General features: G+C 36.5%; 2 protein-coding genes across 3 annotated transcripts in view; one reads left to right on the forward strand and one right to left on the reverse strand.

Moving 5' to 3' along the window:
• Positions 1-8,720, forward strand: part of glsb (glutaminase b) — a 51,041-nt gene extending 42,321 nt beyond the window's left edge. For both annotated transcript variants that reach the window (XM_079880960.1, XM_079880959.1), the window contains exons 15-18: positions 5,473-5,534; positions 5,616-5,692; positions 5,867-5,930; positions 8,245-8,720. In XM_079880960.1, coding sequence (XP_079737086.1) covers positions 5,473-5,534; positions 5,616-5,692; positions 5,867-5,930; positions 8,245-8,398 — 357 coding nt within the window. In that variant the 3' untranslated portion in view covers positions 8,399-8,720. The remainder of the gene's footprint in view (positions 1-5,472; positions 5,535-5,615; positions 5,693-5,866; positions 5,931-8,244) is intronic.
• A 268-nt stretch (positions 8,721-8,988) lies between these two features.
• On the reverse strand, positions 8,989-26,161 carry LOC307164303 (signal transducer and activator of transcription 1-like). Its single transcript, XM_079880965.1, has 19 exons — positions 25,941-26,161; positions 25,808-25,873; positions 25,561-25,639; positions 24,987-25,081; positions 24,498-24,649; positions 23,460-23,618; positions 23,188-23,280; positions 23,039-23,098; positions 22,299-22,328; positions 22,029-22,122; positions 21,899-21,937; positions 21,734-21,823; positions 21,542-21,640; positions 21,317-21,452; positions 20,776-20,831; positions 20,387-20,478; positions 18,579-18,718; positions 18,304-18,492; positions 8,989-10,310 (listed from the first exon to the last, which is right to left on the reverse strand). The coding sequence occupies exons 1-19, from the start codon at positions 25,992-25,994 to the stop codon at positions 10,303-10,305; spliced, it is 1,731 nt and encodes a 576-aa protein (XP_079737091.1). The 5' UTR covers positions 25,995-26,161; the 3' UTR covers positions 8,989-10,302.
• Positions 26,162-26,918: the final 757 nt, after the last annotated feature.

The following is a 26,918-nucleotide window of genomic DNA, read 5'->3' on the forward strand; positions in this document are numbered from 1 at the left end:
TGTGTTTTTGTATTATGATTTTCATGTCATGGTCTTATGCTGCTTCAGTAATATGCTTTTAAGGAGAAGTGTTCTCATGATCTTACTGACAGCTTAAACAGTCAATGAGTTTATCGCTTGAGGAAGCTGCTCGCTCTGATTCTAACAGACCGATTGTCAAAATTCCTCATATATATGATTTCTGATTTCACTCATAATGTCATAACAGTTCTGTTTATTTTCTCTTGTTTTCTCATTGTGTATCTATGTCATTTTGTTCTGGTTTTATTTTTTGTATCATTAATAAATGTATTTAATCTCATCACATTGTTACCTGAAATCAATTGCTTTCGCTTTTGTTGCTGTTTTGTGTTTTAGAAATGATGAAGGGACACTAATATATTATTTTGTTTTCTAAAGTGTGTCTAAAAAAAAAAAAAAATCATCCTTGTTTGCTAGAGTGCCATAGTTTTACTTAAAGGTATAATATGCAAGAATTTTGTATCAAAATATCCAAAAACCACTTGCACAGTGTTATACATTTCTTTCAATTGTGTACTTCCATTATTCTAAATGTTTCCAAGAATTTGTAAATTCAGAGAAATTCACAATTTTAAAAAGTGGCCGTCCGTGTTCACTTGTCGCTCGTCAATGACGTAATATCCGCATTATCCCTGGTTTCCGCTTGTACTGCCATAGCCATGGCGTAACCATGGCGACAGACGTGGACAACTGCGTAGTGCGTAACGTCTAGCGGTGTTCTTGTTTCGTTCAAACATTATGGACCATGGCGAACTAAACATTTTAGGAGAACTAAAATGAGGATCAATATCGGAGTGGTGTTTTCGAGATGCCGAGAGCTCCACGTCCGCGACTAACTTGGACTTGACAGAGCTTCACGAGTCACGACTTGACATGGACGCCGCTCTTGCATGTACTTTATTAGACAGGTATGCACATGTACATTTTATTAGCAAATGTACATAAAACTAATCAATGTTATATAGCTCAACATGATGAAATGTTAGAATATGATCAGTATGTTAATCTAATGTTGATCTAGCTTACTGCTAGTCTCATATAGCAAATTAATTAACACAAAGAATAACATTATAACTTTCAACACACTCAAATGCAGTTTAGTGTGATAGTGTAGACCAAGTGAAACAGCGGTGCGTTACCTCACAAGTTTAATTTGTCAAATAAACTGACCTGTGTGAGCAGCAATTAAGCACTTGCGGGTAGTTCGGTAGAATGAAATGTCCTTATTCCTTTATATCCGCGGGACTCATGAAAGACTGATTAATCTGTCTCTCATTAGCAATCGCGCCCTGCTTCATAACACAGTCATGTTAAAAAACATCAATGTTTTCACTCATCCATAAACATGATTAGATCCATCAGCATGACAGCAAGTCCCATCATTCCACTTATCACTGCGTCATCAACCTACGCCTTTGTTATTGTAAGAGGTTAGCGACCCCTAGCGGTGAAAAAAATTACATGTTGTAGCTTTAAAAAGGCCTATTTTAATACAGCCTGCACGAAAACCACAGGTTTATGGATAGCTTCAACAATCCTCATCACAAAAACATAACGGAAAATATCTCTATGAAAGGATTCCCATGTTCATGTAAAATCTGGAAGTTGCAAGGAATTTTCAAATCGTGATTTATTTATTTTTATTTTTTTCAGGCCTGAAAAATCATGGTAAATAAAATCGTAATAAAATCTTTCACATTTATTATAAAGTATAATTTATATATAAAATTGTGTATTATATATAATTGAGTATAATTCTAACATTTATTTTTTTATTAAATATAATTATTACATTTTTCTTTTTAATTATATTTATACAAAATATTTTCTTATCTAAAAGATGATCTTTTTGTAAACATTTTTTTTAAATCTTTATTCAGTAATGGTGCACGACTGGAAAGGGCATGTAAATTCATCACTCAGAAGGTGGGAACTGTTTTTTTTTTTGTTTTTTTTTAAGAGCTGCTGTCCAGTGCTTCTCTGCTGCCTTCTGTTGTGCTTCAGTGTTGGATTAATGTTTAGTCTGTCTTTGAAATGTATTGTATCAGATCTCAGCACACCCTGTTCTCATTGGCATGAGGTGATGAAAGAACCTTCCATTGATCCAGGAAGAGAAATGAAGCTGTGCAGGAACAGCACGCACATGAAGCACCCCTGTGTAAACCTGAGGTTCTTGTGCTAAATAGTTATTGATGCTTCCCACATTTTGGACTTCCTTGTAGTCAAATTTCTCTCCGTGACTATTTATTACATTCTATTTATTTACATGTATTAACTTTCCCTTGTGATCCATACTTCATTAGAAATGCAGCTAAATATATTTAATTCATCTTTTGTTATGTTGATGTACAGTTACATTCCAAATGCTTGATTTTGAGACAAATATTAAGATCTGAAGATCATCATCATTTTACATCATATGTAGTAGTTTATGCTTTGGAATGAAACTGTATGTTCATTTTTTATTTATCCAGCGGCTCTAATGTGAATCTAAACACTGACTCATGTTGCATGTTCATTCATACAGCAGCGCTTGTGGGTCACATGCTGATGGCACACTGCAACTTGATACACTGACATCTATCTAGCTTGCTTTCTAATTTACTAGCTTCCTAGCAAGGGCCTGCAAAGATGTTATATAACATTCAAAATGACCTTAAAGCAGTTTTAAACATTAAACGCAAGTTTGTCTTGCTCTAGTTGACTTCATCTGAAATTAGCATGCACATTTCTGGAGAATGAGGATTACACGTTATAGCAAACAGGAATAGTGCCCTTTTTTCAATTTAAGACATTACGCTGACTTGTATGTAATTACATTGATAGAGATTATAATTAAACACACACGCATTGGGAATGACATTTCTTGGATGATATTTTGGGCCAAAGACTTCTCCCACTTTTTGACTTCACTCTATGTCTGTGGAAAGGAAAGCGAGAATACTAAATATTTTAAGATAATAAGTATATTGTATAATTAAAATAAATATAATTTAACTTATTTATTACTTCAAATTGTTCAAGTCATAATTATTTTGTTACTCCTTCTTTAGTAGTTTTTTTTTTATTTCATACATTGTAGGCCTATTTCATTTTTATTTGATGTTTATCGTCGATAATAAGTAAAAAATCACACAAATCAAAGCCTGTTCACACCAAGGACCATAACTATAAAGATAACGATAATATATAGTTCTAAATATCGTTCTCAGTTTTAAAGAATAGCAGACTTCAAATCCCAGCTTTAATGATACCGGCACAGAGAAAAGTTGGAATCACTTTAAGAATGATTCATTTTATCCAGCTGATTGAAAGATAAAAACATTGACAGCCAATCAGAATCCATCCTGCTGTAACGAGCTCGAGCATTTAAAGCGGCAGACAAGCAAGAGCCGGAAAGCCTGTTCACTCCAAGTCATATTGGTTGTAGTTCCAATCAGAGTTCCACTGGGGGCGCTCGCCATGAGTGCAAAATGAATGGGAGTCAATGGGGCTAGGCGGCTAAATTTGTCTCCCTCACCCGATTGCCGTTGAGAAATCTCAGATTTGATTATAGGTTTTGCAAGTTCAACATGGGTTATAGATCGAAAGTTGAATGAACGAGTACTTATTTCTTTTCGATTTCTTACAGGTTGAGTTGTTGTTGCCCATAACACGCTAGCATTCTGCTAATGACGTCAGCATTATGACGTCATTGACATTTTGAAAGACTTTTTAAAGCAAATAAGTGACTCTAAGAAATCTGACACCAAGCAATGTGTAATTCCTTTGCAACCCCTTTCGAAAACAACATTTAAATTACTAGACAAAAAATGATATCCTAAGAAAAGTGGATTTTGAGCGGTATAGCTCCATAGACCTCCATTCATTCTGCACTCGTACTGTGAGCGCCCTCATATGGAACAAGAGTGGAACTGCAACCGGAAGTTTATTGAGTGGCACTTCTCCCCTCATTAGACTTTCTCTGCAAGAGCGTAGAATAAACAGAACGATATCGCCCGCTGGTTATCATTCTTTGTGTGAACGGGCCTTAACGATAAAGATACAGTTCTAAAAATCTTTCTAAAGATAAAAGAATTGCAGAGTCCACACCGTAACTATAACGGCACAGAGAAACGATATCGTTGTAATCACTTTCCAAAAGGTTTCTTTCCAGCTTATGGGCGGTAAAAACATTGACAGCCAATCAGAATCCATCCTGCTTTGAAGAGCTCGAGCATTTAAAGTGACAGATGACAAACCTGTAGCGAGCTTAGAATAAACAGAGCGTTATCGTCGATATAGTTATTGTTATCTTGTCGTTATTGGTGATAACTAGCATTTAGACTAGCTATGTCCCAAAATTTGGTAACAGGGTTATTAACATTTTCTCCAGAGACATGAAATTTTGAGTAGCCTATCTGAATGTATTATCATTAAGCATTAATGTTTGTCATCTCTCTTTTTTGTTTTTAACGTACAGTTTTGTTTCAGGTTAAATTCAAATGTTTATGCGCTGTAAAAACTGATCCAGTTTGTAGATATGTATTCAAACATCTGATGGTTATTCTTATTGATTGTTTTGGTTGGTTTATGATTACGTTTTTGAACAAAACATTAATAAAAAAGGCAGAAAAAAATTTACAAAGGATAACTGCAGGAAGATTGGCACTTTTTTTGTAAGTCGTCTTGTTTCTGTCTTGGCAGAGCCATATGTCTCTATGGCTCTGTGTCTTGGTATTTGAGATTTGCTGACTAACATGAAGGGTTGCTGATGCCCCCTAGCGGTGCTTTTCTGTCTCACAAGCTTTAAAACACAAGTTTGCATGTAAAGTGCATGAAGGTTTTCTTCTTCTTTTTGCATGGCTTGCTTGTTTGTTTGTTTTATTTTTATATAATCAGATGCTGCTTAAAACCAAATTTATCCTGCTAGAAAATCAAATTAAGTCATGTTTTGATTGAGGCAAGTGTCTTAATATTAATCAGCTCGACAGTTTTCAACATTGATAATAAATAAGAAATGTTTCTTGAGCAGCAAATCAGCACATTAGAATGATTTCTGAAGGATCATATGACACTGAAGACTGGCTGCTGAATAATTCCAGAAATTTCCATAACTTTTATAATGTAAAAATCACAGTAATTGCAAACGATTGTTTTAATTGTTTAGAAGTTACCTAATTAAAAAGTAATCTAAAATGAGAAAATATATGCATATTATTATATGCAAGGCTTAAAATGCAACACTCAGTTTGTTCCTCTCCTGTCTTTCCACTCAAAAAATGGAGGTGTTTGTGTTTCAATGCACTTAATTGAAGTTGCATTTTTGATTGGCTGTTTCCTCTCACCAGTTCTCTGTTCATTTCTGTCCACTAGAGCTAAAGGAGACGCTCTGGAGGCGTCCATTTCTGCCCACCATCTGTCCGTAATAACTTATTTCTATTCCACAAAGGCTCTTTTGTATCATTCCAGGTGAAATCTGTCATCAACCTCCTCTTTGCTGCCTACACAGGAGATGTGTCTGCTCTGAGAAGGTACGGAGTTCTTTATTGCCTAAAAGTCTCTACAGTGTTTTCTATTCTACTTCTGTAACATTTCCCTTATGGTGACTCCAGGTTTGCACTGTCCTCCATGGACATGGAGCAGCGGGACTATGACTCCAGGACAGCGCTTCACGTAGCAGCCGCTGAGGGTACACCACTGTCACTTTAGTTAGGGGTCAAGAACCATTGGTATCTGTTAGCTTGGTTTAGATTATATCTGTTGGTATCTGATTGTCTAATGTAAATATAAGTCTTCAGATATTATAGCACTGGGGAGTTATTCAGATGACATATATAGATATATATATTCCTTTTGATTTTAGGACATGTTGAAGTTGTGCGTTTTCTGCTAGAGGCCTGCAAGGTGAATCCTGGTCCCAAGGACAGGTGAGAAAAAACACTCTCCAACATTCAGCCACCAATGCCTGGTTCATTTACTTTTGATTTTTAGAGTAAATAATCACTTTCTAAGCCTTTTTATTCAGAAATTAAGTGACTGTATTTTAAGTAATTTGACACACATTGCACTCAGAATTACACCAGTGAATGTTTTGAATGGAGTGCTATGTATTATGAATTAATGAATGTTATGTATAATGTATATTTATTAAACCTTATCTGGTGATGAATTTCACACAGGTAAAAGTAAGAAAAGCAAAAACAAAAAAAGTACAAACATAGTACAGTCACATAACGCATAATACAAAGAGGTTCCACATCCTTTCAATATAAAAAATAAAAAAATTGATAAAAAATTAGGCAGAAGGATACAGGATATTTTATATGTAATTTATATAATTATTATTACCATAGTCACCACTGCCATAAAGTCATAAATCCAAAAAAGGGAGAGAGAAAAATATAGTTTAAAAATATATATGTTTATAAATTAAAGTTATTTATATAATTTTAATGTGTATATACATTCATATTCTATAATTATAATTTATATAATAATAATTATTTTGAATAAATAAATATATTTTACATTTCTCATATGAACATACATCTCCAATGTTGAAAAAATGAATACATATTAAGGGGATAGTGACCAAAAATTAATATTAGCCCATGATTTACTCACCCTGAAGCCATTCTAGGTCATGGGCTTATATTCATTTTTGGGTGAATTAACCATTTAAGTGTTGTAATTTAAAACTGTAAAGTAAAATGATTATATAATTAAATGAAAAAAAAAATTACAGAGCAGAAATAGATCAAATATTTCTGAGTTAATAATGATATATTATGTGAAAACATTTTTCATTTAAGTCCCATACACAATAATCACCTTTTCCCCCAGGCAATGCTAGACTCTGAATTCACTCTTTGGCAAAGGCGAGGCATTCTCTATTTTAAAGACTTGTACACAAACTCCATTTTTGCAAACTTTGATGATTTGTCGCACAGATTTAGTCTACCCCGGTCTAGCCTATTTCGTTACTTTCAAATCCGCCACTTCCTTCAGCATCATTTTTCTAACTTTCCATACACACCACCACCCTCGGGCTTAGAGAATTTGTTAGAACCCGCAGTCAATTCCCAAAAAAACATTTCAAGGATATATGGCCAGATAACCAGTCTTAAAAGCACAAATCTTGCAAAGATTAGAGCAGACTGGGTGAATGAATTAGGGGAGGAACTAGAATTAGAGGAGGACATTTGGGACAACGCTCTACTAAGAGTAAATGACAGCACTTCCTGTGCCAAGTTGAGCTTAATTCAATTCAAAATTCTACACCGCATTCATTACTCGAAAGTGAAATTGGCTAAAATATATCCTAACATAGATGATAGCTGTGACAGGTGTCGTAACACTCCTGCCAACTTAACCCATATGTTCTGGCTGTGTCCAGCCCTCACAACCTACTGGTCTATGATTTTCAAAACCTTGTCAGAGGCTCTTAACATCGACCTCCAACCTAACGCTGCAATGGCCATTTTCGGTATTACAGATAGAAGATACTCTACACTAAGGAAAAATTATAAAAACATAATTGCGTTCACAACATTGCTTGCACGTAGAAGGATTTTATTACACTGGAAGTCAAACAATCCACCTAAAGTATCTTTATGGCTTAGTGACCTAATGCAATTCATACAATTAGAAAAAATTAAATACACACTGAGAGGGTCCAGGGACAAATTCTTCTATGTCTGGAACCCAGTACTGTCACACCTGAACAAACTTAAGACTATGCCCACTTAGTATCAATTAGCAGCCCCTCTTGCTTACTCACTTGTTACTTTGATATTTATTTACCCATGTGAATCAAATGTCCTGTGAAGTGTGCAGCCTTAGTTGCAGTGAGTCTGTGTGTATACTTCTTCTTTGCTAATTACTTTTTTTATTCTATTTTTTTACTTTTTTTTACTTCAATTATTTCTGTCTTAATTTATTATTTTTTGCCTTGGATGAATGTCCCATGTTCCGAGGGAGGGGAGGGGAGGGGAGGGGAGGGGAGGGGAGGGGAGGGGAGGGGAGGGGAGGGGAGGGGAGGGTTGTTACTATTAGAAAATGTGAGCATTGTTTCTACAATTGTTGCCTTTTGTATTCATGTATTTGTACATGCCCTGTATCACTGGTGCTCAATAAAAAAAACTTTACAAAAAAAAATAATGATATATTATTATACATTATACAGTAATCAAATAATGACTGGAAGGGTCATGAAAATAAAATAACTTATATTTCCTCCAGGTGGGGCAACACACCGATTGATGAGGCGACACATTTCGGGCATCATGAGGTGCTCACGCTTCTACAGGAGTACACCAGTAAGTACAGCCCAGTCAATCCTGTCGCAGATAAAGAGACCACCGAAAAAAACCTGGATGGGATGCTGGAGACGTAACCATTCCCACCACTAGAGGACACTCTTCTGGATCAACCCACTGAAGGACTGGCTCTTTACAATAGCATTGTGCTGTTTTTGTCAAAACTTGTGTAGGCCTACATCTTATTTTTTTTTCATTTGTCATTGTCTCTAGTAGTTTTTGTATGCTTTTGTGAGACATTTTTGGCTTGTTCTCAACTTCCTCATCGTAAATCAGGGTGTGAGTAGTGATGATGTCCGTATTCAGTGGTGTGAAACGCTCTCAATAGGCGCTGTAATTGTATCTTCTTTTGTGCAAGTGAAAAGGTGATTGAGGTGTGGATGTGAATGATTAAACAAATGCCATTGTTTTCCTGAGGGCAAACGGTTAAACATTTATACAGTATAGATTTGATACCAAACAAGCCTGTTTAGTAAAGCCGTTCAAACAGGACGCGTTCTTGAGATCTGGCACGGTTCCACAAAAACCCTCACGACTTTATATAAAAGCTTTTGAACAACATATAGCCTCTTCCAAAGTCAGCATGAAAACGGTAGTTGCGAGTCTTTTCTTCCCTGTTGTGACGTATACCGTGATCTCATGTGACAGGTTGATTATTTCTGTGATACTGACCAGCGATAACGACATTATCCTGCTTATTACATGTCTACCACATCTGTGACCAATCAGAATTAAGTATTCCACCGGGCTGTGTAGTAATACAAAATATTGCAGGAGGAATGTAAAAATGTGTCCCGAGTAAAACAAAAAGGGATTTATTTTCATAATATAAAAAAGTTTGCATGCACTCCTAGTAGAGAATAAAACTGTAGATAACTCTTTTTTTTACATGTATATCACTTTTATTTAATTATAGCACATTATTTAAACATTTTAACCACTGCCAAATTCATGTTATGTTAGTCTATATCTATTCTTCAATGTACGCACAATCATATTTTAATATTAGCATGCAGGTCCCCCAAAATGCCTGGATTTTGAGAAAGTACACAATGTTGCAATCACAAAAAAATAAAACTACATTTTACTGAGACATTTTACATACAGGAAGCTGTGTGAAGTTTAAAAAAAAAAAAAATCCCATTATAAATAATATTTATGCCTACATCCACACCAGCTTGTTGTATACTATAAAAACTCTTTTATAACTACTCATTATGTATAAATAAAAGACACCATGCATTTGTGCACTAGAATTGATGAAGTGTTAAATTACTGTTTCTAAACATTTGTTTTAGCAGAGGAAATATGATGTCAAACCTGTTCACTCGGACCAAACACTTGTCAAAGTAAATGAATGTAAACTATTTTAAAGACACTTTAACTCTGTTCAGTATTCACTAGATACAATCGGATTGAAGCAAATATTTTTTTCTGATTTATATTACACTGTATCTGGCTGACTAAAGTTGGTGTGTGTACATGTACAATTAAAGCAATGGTATGTAAAGAATAAAGATTTAGCTTTGATGTGCAATAATTAATAAAATCTGTTGGTAATTAAAAGGGCGTGATTTTCTCATACAAATAACCTCACTAAAGCAGAATTTCAGTGTTTTATGTAGTTTTGTCCACTGTATTTATAATGGATATCTAAAGTAATAGCACAACAATCAGTTGTCATGTTCAGAGCTGAAACAGGATGAGTTATGCTCTGAAATTAATAACCATGAGCAAAAGTAACATAGATGTTTGTCTAACACAATAACAAAATTACTTTGTTTCCTACATTTATGCATTGGATCCAAAACAACTTCATTTGATAAGTTCTCTGAGAATCAAACCCATGAGCTTGGCATTGCTAACTTAATGCTCGACCAGTTCAAAGCATAAAGCCTTTAGATCAGATGAGTCCGGCAGAGCACACGAGCACATGATGTCCAGACGTGCTGTACTACTGTCCTATATTTTCATTCATCCCTCATAGAGCTAAAAGAGAACAGAATTTTATTTTAGTCCAAAACTGTGTGTAAATTACCAGGACAAAAAACACACAAGAGTCTCAGAACAGATGCAGAATTGGAGGGTGAACTGAAATTGTAATGCACTGCCCGGCCAAAAAATTAAAGGTGCCGTAGAATAGATTATTTTATTATTTTATAATGTTTCCTAGGGTGCCCTTATAATGTTAGTATGTTTTTTAGATCAAAATTTGTTATAATTTAGAAATAAAAGGCATATTTCCTAGCCTGATTTCATCCTTTGATTTGAACACTCTGTTTGAAGGGGCATGTCTGCTGTGAGACTTCAGTGTAAACGCCCACAGCTGTGATTGGCTGACATGCTTGCTTGCATATGAAATATCTGGCATTACATGTAGAGCTATCTGGAAAACTTTTACTATTACAGCTATTATACGTTTTTACTATTACAGCTATCGGGATTAACGAATCATGAGAAGTTTTTTAAGTATTTAGATCTATTCCCATCACATAAAAGGTTGCAGTGATGAGCATTGAGCAGATGACGGCCTGTTGATCGCGTGAATGAAGATCTTATCACTGCAACGCGATTTACTGATACACAGTGGTTAAATTGGGCCGGGGCTCTCCGGGGCATAAGCCTGCTCGTTTGTGCCCTGATGTGCCTGTTTGCAGTCAGTTGCCTACTGGAAATTATGTCACATAAAATTTGATGAAAGTGATGCCTTTGAAAACATATTTCTGATTATAAATGAAAGATTTTTGAAATGGCATGTCTATTTTGTCTCGGCGGAGCTGAGATGAGAACAATCGGAACACGGCCGTATTCTTGTTCAGCTGCTTAATCTCGTTGTCAGTCGACCATGATCGCGCACCGCTCGCGCATACCATGCGCATCTAGGTAGCCATACTACTCAGAACTCCGACCAGGTTAAATGTACGCAGCAATATATAATGAATGTTCCTGGGAGATCCGTAGTTGCGCGGGATGTGGAAGCGCGCAAAAGTTCCAGAACCTTCTGCTGCCTTGAAAAAAAAAAAAAAAAAAAAAAAAAAAAACGAGCTGCTGGCCGCCGCTGCAGATCAATTTTGTCAAGTTCAGCACAACGTTGGTTGTACAAAAAGTGCCCTGGCCTTGAATGACAAGGTAAGGAAAATATGTTTGGCACATTGTATGAGTCACTATATCATAACAAGGTATACAATGTGTAATCAAGTGATGTCAATTCCAGCGTTATGGCGTACCTGTCAACATTTGGGTGCCAAAATACGGGAGACCTGTATGGAGGTATTTTTGGTGCAAAACTACTGAACGCCCGTGACAGTGAAATTTGTAGTTGTAGAGAATAGCCACACATGTGTATCAGTAAATTTGAAGTCACAGAGAGAAATGTTTTAAGAGTTGCAAACTTGTAGACTTTTTTTTATCTTTCACAAACACAACACAACAGTTACACCTTCTCAAATTCTTCATTACAGGTGCACAAATCCTATTCTACAAATCACAAATTAAGAAACTCATACGCTCACATTTTTGCTACAGTTGCTGCAGTGAATATGGTGCAAAACGCATTTAAACACCTGCATCAAAAAATGTGAAGTCACGGAGAAATTTTGCTCATCTGCAAATCAGTATGTGAATTCATCCAATGAGAGTTGCACACTAGAATATTTTCTCACAAATGTCCTGTATATTTTTCTAGCACAAACACAAGTACATAACTACAGCTGCTTGAATCTGCTGCGACGAATCTCAAACACTTTTTTTTGCGCGCTCTCCCTTTTGCACCAAGTGCACCGTGAAATGTGGGGCAAAAGTGAGTTGTGCATCTGTAGAGGCAGTGGGCGGAGCCTATATGAATATTCATGAGTTTCCCGGTCATGCGCGTGGAACTGCTCATTCTTGTTCAAGCTCCTCGTTTCTCAGCAGGTTTAATGGATTAAACTACAATTGTGTATCGTTTTGTTAAACTCATAATGTTTTTATTAATTCGTCACTGACTGAATGATTGCTGGCATTCACTTCGTCTAGGCCTATATACAGTAGCTACAGCAAACTTCAACTTCAACAATATTATTTTTAATGTTTTGATTGCAAGGTGTGCTTGTGCTGGTTTTGATATAATATATACACTGTTCAAAAGTTTGGTATTAGTAAGGTTCTAAGGTAAGGTAGCCTACCTCTAAGGTACCAAGACTACATTTATCTGAGTTTATCATTTAACAGTAATATTGTGAAATATTTTTATCAACTGTTTTCTATTTTAATGTTGTGATGGCAGAGCTCATTTTAGGCTACTCTAGATTTCAGTGTCACATGACCCTTCAGAAATCATTCTAATACTGATTTGCTGCTCAATAAACATTTCTGATTATTATCACAGTTGAAAATGGTTGTGCTGCTTAATGAAGTGTGGAAATTGACCTTGCCTGCTTTAAAAGTATAACATTTCTTAAATCATAGTGATTCCAAACTTTTGTCATGCAAATCTTAAATGTTTATTTGGACACGGATAATTGTGGAGTTATTTCCCAGAGATTATTGCCAGAGATGACACAGTTGTAAAGCTTCATAAGGTAAGTTATCAGAAGAGCTTAGCAATAAATAAATTAAATGGTAATGGTTCATGTATTTAGGAATATTCTGCTCTTCTGTTGGAAATAAGTGCTGTATTAGGTGTTCTGGAAATTTTGGTTTTATGGTAAAAGTGGAACATATATATATATATTATTTTTTTTATTGCAGTGACATTCAACAAATGATAACAAAAGACAGTTTAAAGCATTGCAATGTACAGAGGAAAAGGAAACGAACAAAACGAAAATGAACAACGAAATGAACGAGTTGAAGTTTGCTGTGCTTTATATAGGCTAGGCCTGCCTATGAAGTGAATGCCAGCAATCATTCAGTCAGTGACGAATTAATAAAAACATTATGAGTTTAACAAAACGATACACAATTGTAGTTTAAGTTCGCGCTGAAACTATGTTTACCTTTTTTGAAATAATCCATTAAACCTGCTGAGAAACGAGGAGCTTGAACTAGAATGAGCAGTTCCACGCGCATGACCGGGAAACTCATGAATATTCATATAGGCTCCGCCCACTGCCTCTACAGATGCACAACTCACTTTTGCCCCACATTTCACGGTGCACTTGGTGCAAAAGGGAGAGCGCGCGAAACTTGTCACTTGAAAGCGAAAAACAGTGTTTGAGATTCGTCACAGCAGATTCAAGCAGCTGTACTTGTGTTTGTGCTAGAAAAATATACAGGACATTTGTGAGAAAATAATCTAGTGTGCAACTCTCATTGGATGAATTCACATACTGATTTGCAGATGAGCAAAATTTCTCCGTGACTTCACATTTTTTGATGCAGGTGTTTAAATGCGTTTTGCACCATATTCACTGCAGCAACTGTAGCAAAAATGTGAGCGTATGAGTTTCTTAATTTGTGATTTGTAGAATAGGATTTGTGCACCTGTAATGAAGAATTTGAGAAGGTGTAACTGTTGTGTTGTGTTTGTGAAAGATAAAAAAAAGTCTACAAGTTTGCAACTCTTAAAACATTTCTCTCTGTGACTTCAAATTTACTGATACACATGTGTGGCTATTCTCTACAACTACAAATTTCACTGTCACGGGCGTTCAGTAGTTTTGCACCAAAAATACCTCCATAGACCTGGGGGGGGGTTCAGTTCAACCACGCGGTTTCATGTCATCTACAGTATACATTACACACCCGCCCCATCGCCAAATCATAGAAAAATTCAGTTAAGACAGTTGTCTTCATCTTAACAATACACAACAAATCAATGTACAGAAAAACAGATTTCTAAACTAAGGTATAGGCCACAAATCTGTGAGTACAGTTTGCAAAACTGAACAGGTGATGTTGTGTAATATTCAGTTACTGTAAGAAACTGTTCCAGCGGGTGGAGTTTACTGGTACTGAATATTACACATCACTACTCCATTAACTGGAACAGATTTTCACTGGAACTGAATAGTATGTCCAAATATTGTTATGTAATCAATCACCATATTGTTGTATAACTTCACCTATGGAACAGTATTTCACAATTTTTCACAGGAACTGAATAGCCTATTACAAACAACTATTGCGAAGGAACGATTTACAAAACAACGATTGTGAAAGCGTGCACGGATTATGAATTTGTTCACTGTTACCTTGTACGTAGTTTTTTTTTTTTTTCTGTATAGTTTTTAATTTTGTTAATAAATTTTGCATTCTATTTTGGCTTTCTCGTGTGTCCCTATTTTTGTTGTGTCACTTTTGAGCCACGGGGCGAAACGGGTACGGATTGAAAAACCAAAGCAACTGTACGGTTTACAAATCTGAGCACAGCTGAGACTTTTTCTCTGGTACTTTTGGCGTAGGATATTTATTTCCGTCAAGGTCAGACTGATGTCAAATGTATTCCCAGGAATGAGTGATGCGCTTTCCGCTTTTAAAGTTTTATAAAATAAGTAAGATATGGCTTGAATGGTTTAAAAGCATTAGCAAGAATAAAAGTGCATCATATAATGTAGGCCTATATAATATTTGCAGTAAAAGCTTGAAATATAAATTCTCAGAAAATGCATTTAATATTGAAACTGTTTATATATTCAGCTCTTCAGGGTCAGCTCTCCACAGAACATAACATATTCATTTTATTTTATTTTTCATGTTCGCATTTATGAGGAAAAAACAATGTTACGGACGGGACAGTTCTCCGTTACGGACATGACCGCTCTGAAAGCGGCAATAAAAGACTGTTTAAAACTTTCACTGAGACCTCAAACAGAAAGCACAAAGCCTTTCTTTAAAATGAATTTCGTTTTGTATTAATGATATCTTAATTTTAATCAATGTTTCATCAACCAATTGCCAGGATTTAATAATTAAGAAGTAAATATAGCAGACAATAGATAAACACGACACTGAGGCGCCGGCGCGTGAACTGGAGCTCATCTCATAAATGAACCGAAACTCAGCGTAAGGTAGCCTACTTGCCTGACAGACCTGAGAAATATCTATAGAAAGCTTGAAATGTCTTCTTTTAAACAGAACAATTCAAAACGAAAGAAAACAGACTGCTGCTTGTGTAATCCGTATGAAATGTGCATTTCTCTCTGGTGCGTTCACTACTGCGAAGATCGCGAGTCAGCATCGTCAACTTCATCTATGCAGGGCACTGACACAGAAAACACTTGTTTATTAATAAACAATTAAAATGTCTCGTTGCTATATTTTACATATTCATAATCATTATTTTGAGGGTTCTTAGTGACAGCTTTTAGGTGCTTTATTGGCAGCGCCACCCTTACATGTTACATGAACGCGTCACCACTGCATCAGCACCCGAAAACAGGAGATTTTTTTCAATCCCTGTTTTGGCAGGGGAAAAACTGATTAGAAAATGTAACGAAAATGTAACGAAACGTTGTAGAAATGTAGTGGAGTAGAAAGTATAATAATTGCTGCAAAATGTAACGAAGTAAAAGTCAAAAGTAGGCCTATGCACTATTGATTCTACTTAAGTAAAGTACAGATAGGTAAAGATGCAACTACGTGAAAAATGTAGCCTACTTCAGTAAGGTAAACTCAATTTCTCCATTTCTTTGCACAAAACTCTCCAGAAAATGCCATTTAATGGTTTATTTAAAAAAAAAAAACATTCCCGGGGGGGCATACCCCCGGACCCCCTTAGGGAGAGCCCCCCCACATAATAAATCCCAATTTAACCCCTGCTGATACATAAACAGTGTTGAACGACTTTGAGAGAAAAATTATCTGTCTGAACTTGAACAATTACGCATCAGAAATTCACATAACCCACTGGTTCTCCAGAGGCTCGGATGAAGGAGCTAAAAAAATATTTTTGTGTTCATTTGTACATCGAAACACTGAGCAACTGCCATGCTTCGTTCGCTCGTTTGCAAGCCACGATGTCTCTCGAGGAAAAACAATATCGCGCTGGATCTAGATAACACAGTGTAAATTATCGTTAATAAAATAACTACTTACTGCTTGCGGGAATATAACGTTAGTTTAAATTGCCCCCTTCGTCCGTTTGAGACGCCGAGAGAAGCCTGGCTGCTTGATATTGTTCCAGGTTAGAAAAACAGTCCTTGGTGAAATGGGCAGATCAACTTCGAATTAAACTGTAGCGGTATCCGATTATAGATAGATAGATAGATAGATAGATTATAGATAGATCTGCCATTTTCCCTATGATCCTCCTCCTGCTTGTTTCTTCACCTGCAGAACTTCTGATAATTCGGCTGTGCAGTTTCGCCTGGCACTGACTGAGCATGGGCTGGCATATGCAAATTTTTGGAGGCGTACATATTAATGATCCCGACTGTTGCGTCACAGTCGGTGTTATGTGGAGATTCGCCTGTTTTTCAAAAACGAGATTTAAATAAGAAGGAGAAAACTATGGTGTTTGAGACTCACTGTATGTCATGTCCATGTACTGAACTCTTGTTATTTAACAATGCCAAGATAAATTCAATTTCACATTCTAGGGCACCTTTAAAGTCACTGTTTGGAGACCTTATAAAGTGGTGGACTCTTGCATTGTCAATACAAGATCTTGACCAAAAATGTATGCATCTCTTAAAGGGGTGGTTGATTATGATTTCACTTTTCTAACTTTCTAACTGTTTGAGCATAAACAACATCTGCCAAGTTACGGCGCTCAAAGTTCAAAGCAAAGGAAGATACTTGCTTTTAAAGAAATTGCTTTTTAAAGACTACAACAAACGACTGATAGGGACTACACGAGCTTCCTCCCGGGTTAGTGACATCACTAACCCTAATATTTACATAAACCCCGCCCCCTGAACACGCACTCCATGTTGACAAGAGGAAGAGTTGTTGTATTAGAGAACGTTTGTGAGTCTGCTCAAACTGTCGCGTCTTTTCACATGCAATACAGTACGTAACACAAATGCAATAGCATGTCACTCTGTAGGCATCTTACAACAGTTCCCAGACAAGCAATTTTCTAGATTATCATGACAGAATATGCTAATCAAAGACTTGAAGATAGTTAACTCCACATCATAAATTCATCAACTAACCATCCAGAAAGGTCCTGTTGCATTCTACATGTTGTCACTTCTTCTTGAGTCTCTCCATCATTGTCCGACTCCAGTTTAAACATAAAAGGCAGAACAGTTTCTGATATTTTAGTGCTTGTCTGCATGAGGTAATCTGAGCTGAAACACACACACACACACACAAGCTCTTGAAGCTCTGCCAGCAGCTCATTTGCATTTAAAGGGACACACACAAAACAACACGTTTTTACTGACCCTCAAAAACGGACAACTTTAACATGCTGTAAAAATGGGCATTTTACCACCCCTTTAATGGAAATAAATGTTGTGATGTTATTTCCATCAAGAGGTGCATACATTTTTGGTAAAGATCCTGTATTGAAAATGCATGAGTCGAGCACTTTATGAGGTCTCCAAAGATCTATGACAATGCAAGAGTCCAGCACTCTGTAAAGTCTACTCCTGTACATCCCAAAGACTTTCAATTTAAGGTCTGGACTCAGAGGTGTCAATTCATGTGTGAAAATGATTCTTCATGCTCCCTCCCAACCATTCTTTCACAATTTGAGCCTGATGAATCTTGGCTTTGTCATCCTGGAATATGTCCATCATGTGTCTTCCTACATGGTTGTCTAAGAAATGAAAAGCTACACACTCCATCAGTTTGGGTTAGAAGAACTGTTGCCAAATATATAACATGCTAGAAACATAATAATCACTGTGATAATGATCCAATCATAGACTCTTAAGTATTTGCCTATCTAGCAACTTTTTTTTGGCCAGCCAGTGTTGCTCTTTATTATACAATATTGTATTTTCCACTTTATTATGAGGCGATTTATTTTGGGATTTGTGCATGCCAAATATGGCACATTTCAAAAGTGCATACAGTAGGCCTACTGTATATGTAAATGTAAAGTCTTTACCATCAGATGCGCTGGTATAGTAGCGACCAAAGGCGACGTCTCTTGGGATGTCTGGGTAAAGGTAGACAAGGGGATTCACTGGATCCTTCTCTCCAGCGGTGACGGTATAGTCACGGATGAAGTTCGGTAAAGGAATTCTGATCATATCTGCCCTAGTGTATGGCTTTGTTGAATGGACCACAGGTTCACCTGTGCTGACAAGATAATCTCATAAGAGACATTTCAAACACCAAGATCTTTATCAGAACAATATTCCAGTTCAAACCAGCACACACCGTCCTGTGAATGCTCCACCCATGTGATGGTGATTCCTCCTTCTCGACAGCTTTCACTGAAGCGCAGAACGAAAGTGCCCGGGGGTTTGTCTATCAACAAAGCCTTCTCTCTCTCTTTACTCAGAAACCCCATAATATACCTGTACATAATGAAAGTGGACAATTTTTGCTTTATATAAAAGTGTCCATCTGACTCATGCACTATCCACCTTATTTTACAATGCAGAAGTAAAGTACACTGCTCAAAAAAATAAAGGGAACACTTTTTATTCAGAGAATAGCATAAAGTCAGTTAAACTCCTGGGATATTGATCTGGTCAGTTAAGTAACAGAGGGGGTTGGTAATCAGTTTCAGCTGCTTTAGTGTTAATGACATTAACAGCAGGTGCACTAGATGGGCAACAGTGAGACAACCCCCAAAACAGGAATGGTTTTACAGGTGGAGGCCACTGACATTTTTTCCCTACTCATCTTTTCGGACTGTTTTTCACCAGTTTTGCATTTGGCTAGAGGAACATGATGAGCACTGCCAGAACCCTACAAAATGACCTCCAGCAGGCCACTGGTGTGAATGTCTCTGACCAAACAATCAGAAACAGACTTCATGAGGGTGGTCTGAGGGCCCGACGTCCTCTAGTGGGCCCTGTGCTCACTGCCCAGCACCAGGGAGCTCGATTGGCATTTCCCATTGAACACCAGAATTGGCAGGTCCGCCACTGGTGCCCTGTGGTTTTCACAAATGAGAGCAGGTTCACCCTGAGCACGCGACAGACAGGAAAGGGTCTGGAGAAGCCGTGGAGAATGTTATGCTGCCTGTAACATCGTTCAGCATGACCAGTTTGGTGGTGGGTCAGTGATGGTCTGGGGAGGCATATCCATGGAGGGACGCACAGACCTCTGCAGACTAGACAATGGCACCCTGACTGCCATTAGGTATCGGGATGAAATCCTTGGATCCATTGTCAGACCCTATGCTGGTGCAGTGGGTCCTGGGTTCCTCCTGGTGCACAACAATGCCCGGCCTCATGTGGCGAGAGCATGCAGGCAGTTCCTGGAGGATGAAGGAATGATACCATTGAAGGGCCACCACGCTCACCTGACCTACATCCAATAGAACACCTCTGGGACATTGTGTTTCGGTCCATCTGACATCACCTGGTTGCACCTCAGACTGTCCAGGAGCTCAGTGATGCGCTGGTCCAGATCTGGGAGGAAATACCCCAGGACACCATCCGTCGTCTCATTAGGAGCATGCCCCGACGTTGTCAGGCATGCATACAAGCACGTGGGGGCCATACAAACTACTGAGTACCATTTTGAGTTGCTGCAATGAAATTTCAGCAAAATTGACAAGCCTGCTGCATCATTTTTTTACTTAGATTTCCGGGGTGTCTTTGAATTCTATCCTCTGTAGGTTGATCATTTTCATTTCCATCAAATGATGTGGGATCCTTTCGTTCATAACACATTACCCAGTCCATATTAGTATAGATATCCAGCATGATATTTTTCCCCATTGAGATCTGATGTGTTTTCAAAGTGTTCCTTTAATTTTTTTGAGCAGTGTATTTTCTGTGACTTTCGAGTCATCACCCTCTATAGGTAAATAACCATACAAATAACAAAGTGCCATAAACGGTAAAACTATTTGCACTACACACCAGTGTGTTTATAATTATGACAATACAATCAAATAATATGAACAGCCTGATTATTAAGGTCCCTCTCAAATCTCAAAACTCATTGAACATTTGCCGCCTCAAGGTCCATAGAGCCAGTTTTGATGTCAAATGTTTTGGACTTCTTACCCATCATTCCAGATGCTGAGTACATATAATTTAGTAAGTTGCAGATGCTCGTATATCCAGTGCAAGGGTGAACCACCACTCTCAACAGACGTCTAGAGATGAAAACAAATAAGTTATTCTATGGTATATATTGCATGCATGTGTATGGTATACCTTGTCATTTATCAAGTTATTTTTTACACCACAAAAATTCTCACACATAAACATGCATATATTTTGTATATATATAATATAAAAAATACAATTATTTAGGATATTTCATCGCTGTTCTTTACAGTATCATTTTTTTTTAATCAATAAATCATGTGCAGAGAAACAAAAGCATGGTTGGTTAAAGAAAGCGAAAGCAACTTTCATGTCTTTGCTTCAATCATTTGTTTAAAAATTACATGTAAAAATGTTTTCCAGTGGACGAGTCCCTCTGGGTCATCTCGGGTTTCATGACCTGAAAAAACAGATGTGACATCTAAAGCAACATGCATTTAACTATGAGCATTTACTAGAAACTAAAGTACAATAATTCTGTCTTTACGTTCCTTCGAAATTATCGCAAATACGACTTCAGGGGGCATACATGTGACTTCAGAATAGGAAACTTGTAATTATGACTGGGAAGCTCATTTTGATAACCAGGTTTGAAGGAGCCAACATGACGGAGAATAATTTATGGTTTCTGTAGTAAATTGTAATTTTTAATCTTTTAGCTAAATACTGCCAACTTGTTAGCTCTTGATGTTTCAGTCATTTACTGCATTTAAGTATATCAGTAACTTTTTATGCATTTTGTACATTTTTAAAAGGGACAATGGCATGTATTAAAACCTGGTTTTCATGATTCTGACAACAAAGCATTTGAACCCAAGATACACGTAATTAGGACTTCAGAAGTGTGAAGTAGGATATTTCCGATAGGTGACATCAAAAACTCACCAAGAAGTTTGTCGGCCAGCGTTCTCAGCTGCTCAGAGTTCAGCGCTCGTTTAGTGACAGAAGAAAACTGCCAGCTTATGACCTTTGAAAGATGCTCCCATTTCACTGGTGGCGGATTCAAGAAGAACGTCAGATTCTGAGAGAGAGAGCGAGAGATGGACGGCGAGAGTCAGAATGCAAGCATCAGTAGAGGACAAAAACACTGATGATGGGAAACGGCCATACGTGGGGTTCACTGCAAAGCATGTTGTACCATAAGATGGAGCCCCAGGCACTAGACACAGCCATAACAGCGCTGAGCAACACCACAGGAAGACATGTGACCTGTATGGCAGTTACAAGAGTTTCATGTTGTACCTTTGACAGTAAGAAATGCTGTATTTCAAAACTCTGCTTGTAGAAAGCAAATCATGTTACCGATAAATCAATGCATAGATCAGGCAGAATGAGCTGCGTGTCAAAGCTGATTAAGTGCAGCTCCTCATATATGGTGAGAGAGAGAAACCACTGGAAAAAAACAAACAAATAAGTTACGTTAAAAGCAATATTCACTTTAGGTGACTTATATTTCTTTTATCCTACCTTATTTGTTCTGTTGCTAGGTCTCCTCTCCTTTAAGATCTGTGTTAAAAACGAGAAAAAATAATTATATACGATCATGTATTTATTATCTTTTGTAATATCTTAAGTAGATAAGTGTTTATCATCATACCACATGAGGGAACTCAGCTGCAAGACATTCACTACTAGATTCATCCAATTTCATAACTTTGGTGGGATTAGTTAACAATAAGAAATTCCGAAATCTAGAACATTACAAAGCAGGTATCAATGAGCACCTGTGACATGCAAACACAACTAAAAACATTGCTCTACTGTATATATGAATTTTTAATCATGAGCTACATATGTGCAGAGAGCTCATTTGTAATTAGCATTTACTTGTGCTCTTTAATGTACAGTAATATACAGTACTTCATACCCTTTCACTGTATCCATCTCGGAAAAACCTCTAAATGAGAAAAATATGCGTAAACATGCAGGTAGACAGACAGACAGACAGATAGATAGACAGATAGATAGATAGATAGATAGATAGATAGATAGATAGATAGATAGATAGATAGATAGATAGATAGATAGATAGATAGATAGATAGATAGAATGAAAGAACAAAATTATAAACGCAAAACGTTTGTTTTTGCCCACATTTTTCATGAGCTGAACTCAAAGATCTAAGACTTTTTCTATGTACACAAAAGGCCTATTTCTCTCAAATATTGTTCACAAATCTGTCTAAATCTGTGTTAGTGAGCACTTCTCCTTTGCCGAGATAATCCATCCACCTCACAGGTGTGGCATATCAGGATGCTGATTAGACAGAATGATTATTGCACCTGTGCCATATAAAACCATAGAAAAAGTCTTAGATCTTTGAGTTCAGCTCATGAAAAATGTGGGCAAAAACAAAAGTGTTGCGTTTATCATTTTGTTCAGTGTAGATAGATAGATAGATAGATAGATAGATAGGATAGATAGATAGATAGATAGATAGATAGATAGATAGATAGATAGATAGATAGATAGATAGATAGAGAGAGAGAGAGATAGATAGATAGATAGATAGATAGATAGATAGATAGATAGATAGATAGATAGATAGATAGATAGATAGATAGATAGATAGATAGATAGATAGATAGATAGATAGATATTACTTACTTGTCAATAGATATTTTGACCTTGGGTTGACAGTTCAGCTCAGGAAGTTTGACTAATAGTCTATAGTGTTATAAAACACATGAAAATTAAGGCTTTTTAAAATGAGTGGCAGTCTGTTGATATAACAGTAATGCTACAAAGGAACCCACCTGATCTTGACTGTGAACTGAACTCCCATTTTCAACACCAAGGGTCTCTGGGGATAATGTGGTATACATGGCTGTCTGTCTACCACAAAAGAACTGAAAGACACATCATAACAGATTTCATCCTGTCTGGGTGTTTAATCGTTCAAAAAAATATTCAAATCCCCCCGTGAACCTTAAACCCACAAATCCTCGTATCAACAACCAGCAGTTTGTCTTTCTGCAGCTTGTGCTCTATATATAAAGGGAAGAATAGTCACGGTGTTGTGTCTCACTTTGAGATAAGGTTTTTGAAGAGTGAAAGTGCCTGTTCATCCAGCTGGCTCTTGCCCAGAGTGAGGGGGTCGTTGTTGTAGGTGAACTTCTGCACCAGTTCCTGAACTTTCTTCAGCTGCTGACGGATCTGCTGCAGACACTCTGCCACCACTGTGAACCTGCAGCACAATTACAATTCATTGTAATACCCAATCATAAACATAAGGCAACGTGTTGTTCTGGGCAATAAAAAATAAAAATAATAATGTAAGTACATATAACTTCAGACTTTTAATAAGTGAAAAGAAAGATTCCTGTGTCTTTTCATTTACAAAGACTTTAGATCTGGACTACCACTCTAATCTGAACATAGTTATTTTACTTTTAAAAAAGGAAAATTCCCACATGTTGTTCCAAACCTTATCGAATCATTAAATCGATAGGATAATCGAGCCGGATAATCAGTCAGATTAGTGAATGAATGCGTTTCCCAAAAAACATTGTGAAAAGTAAGTAGATCATAGAAACCACTGGTGATGATGGTCTCAATGATCTACTTAGGAGTGTGATGCTTTTAAGAAACGCGCAGCCCAGATCAGTTGTGTGAATTGGATCATTGAAAAGAATCAGACGAACAAAGATCTAGTCTCTACTTCCCTCATGGATCAGTATAGATGCGTCTAGATAGATATAGTGAATATAGTGAGATATTTTAGTTAGTTCCTTGCAAAATGCTATATATTGCTTTAGAAGACTTGTAATATGGGGCAAGAGGCATACAGACTGCTGTTATGATACGTTTTTTGTCATTTTGGTCGTCAATCAATTTCAAAATATTGAAAATCATGTTCTTCAAGTTTTTTTTCACCTTTTTCAGACAATGAGATTGAGTAAAATGATTAAACAAGTTTTAGAGAACTATATCCTCAATAACATATGTGGGACACTTTCTCCATCACAGTGCTAAAGTTTGGCTCTCATTTGTTGGCTGTTATTTTCTGCCCAGGATGCATTATGGGTAATTTATGGCATAAACAGCGCCTGCTAGAGGTTCTCACCAGCTCTGCAGCTGGTCCAGACACGTGTTGTGCGGACCACCGATGCAAGCCATCTGCTGTCGCCTCTTCCACTCAGGTAACTCATCTGATATGAGTGTGTGCTGGATCTGCTCTGCTAGAGTCAGTACGTTAGCCATTTCCTTTATCACCACCTGCACACACATTGAGTATACAGTGCTATATTAAAGGGATGCTACACTGTAAAAAAAAAAAAAAAAAAAAAAAAAATTTGGCTCAATATGTTATGACAACATGTTTTTACATTGCTTTAACTCAACAAAATAAGTTATGCAATTTTCAACTTTTTTTAAGTTATACAAGATTAATGTAATGTAAGTTGAAATGACTTAAACATCCAAGTTGATTGTACTGAAAAACGTAAGGCAGCAACTTTTTTTACAGTGTACCACTGATTTATATACAGTACATTATAGACATTAACCACATTTCCACAGTTAATTCTATGAGAAGGTGTGTTTACTGACCTACCTCTATTTTTATGTTTAGGACAGTAAACATTTGTCTAATGGCCATTTCCTCCTGTTGCATCTCTGTTGTTGTCCGACCATTTGTTTCAGCCTCCACTGTAAATATAAAGAATGATAATGTCCATGAAGCTGTCATCTATGAAACACTTCCTCCTATGTAAATGTTTGTGTACAATTTTCTAATTGTCTTTTAATGCCCTATTTTTCATTCACTGGCCTTCTGAAGCTACATACTTGCTTGTTTCCCAGAAAACAATACAATTTACCATGATCATTGTTTTCAAAAAGTAACGACACTTAGTATTAACAGTCACTTTTTAAATGTTTTCTTTATTTAAAAAAAAAAAAAAAAAAAATCCAGCTATAATTTTGTCTTGTGGTGTAAATGTAAATATCTGCTATGTGAAAGTTCTTTTTTTTTATCCTCTTATTTTATTACAATTATTAACATTTTGCAGATTCTGCAAGGTGTATGTAAACTTTGGAGTCTGAATATACCATGTACATTATCCATTGCTATGTAGTATTATTATTATTATACAGAGCAGAAACACTTAATATTGTTCTCATTTTACCTTGACCCTCCAAAGTATTTTTCTTGAAGTCATACTCATATTGCAGATCTTCCAAAACCTGAATGTCCTGTTCTATTTCCTGAAGAAATAAAAGGCAGCTACTGTGTTGAATGTTTCAAGATAAGTTTCATATAGTTCATGAAAAATATCCAAACAGAGGAGTCTGTTGTGTATTTGAATGTTCATGTTTTAAGAATGAGTGAAGGTGAGAGTAAAGTGTCATATTAATTACAGTAAGATGCTTTACCTGCACACTCTTCTTCAGCTGGTTGACTTTATGGTCCAAATCTTTTTGTTTTATCGTCGTACTCTCCTGTGATGAGTCAATTTCTTATTAGACGTACTTCGACGAATGCCAGTATAAGGTATGAATAACTTACTTGACAAACAAGTGACTTCTCCTCATTCAGGGTGTTGGATACGATCGTAGCCATGTAAACAATGTCCTCATATAAGTGCTCCTAGTGCGAGAAATATAAATATGCTACACAAAATAAAATTATTATAAATATACTGTATCTTTAATGCAATATCGCGGAACAAAGAGCAAAGTAGTGCACCTGTGAAGTCCTGCTTGGTTTTGTTACGCTATACCATACAGGAAGTTATTTCAGTCAAGATATATGTTCGCAATAAAATGCAACTACTACTTTCACAAGCCTAGACACTATTAGAAACTGGACAGAGGAAATTACAGATACTGTCATGTTATCACATGATTTGGTTGACTTATTTGGGTTTATTGTGTAATGCAAAATAAATAAATAAATAAAAAACACATTTATTTTTTAAGTATAAAAGTTTTTTTTTTTTTAAATGTGATTAAATTTGTTATGATTGCTTGAAAGTTCAACGTAACCTTTTCTAATTTACCATTATAAATGTACCTGTGGCACGTTGTGGGCGATAAGTAATTCTTCATTAAAAGATAAGCGTGTCAATTCGTTGCATTTAAAAAAATAATAATATTTAGTTTCATTTTGCAGTTCTGTTTGTTGCCACTAGTGGCCTCAGACGAACATACTACACACTTACTACATACTTTATCTTTAAGCTTTGGTATGATGGTGGATGAAAAATATGGAAGCATATGGGTAGCAATATTCAATTTGAAATGTAATATGCAAAATTTCAATGCAATATGTAAAATGACAATGCAATATGTAAAATGGCATTTTTACATAAATTGACATTTTCCATTAGTCTACATGTTTTTTTGGGGACGTCATCACCTGTAATTAAATGAAGCAGCACAAACAAAACTTTAACCAGCACAAACAAACGAGACTGTTTTATTTGGAGCATGTGGGGGCTGGGTAACCTCAGAATGACCTACAAATATTCCTTTAATATCTAAA

The sequence above is a fragment of the Squalius cephalus genome (genome assembly GCF_949319135.1).
Source record: "Squalius cephalus genome assembly, chromosome: 9".
NCBI lineage: Eukaryota > Metazoa > Chordata > Actinopteri > Cypriniformes > Leuciscidae > Squalius > Squalius cephalus.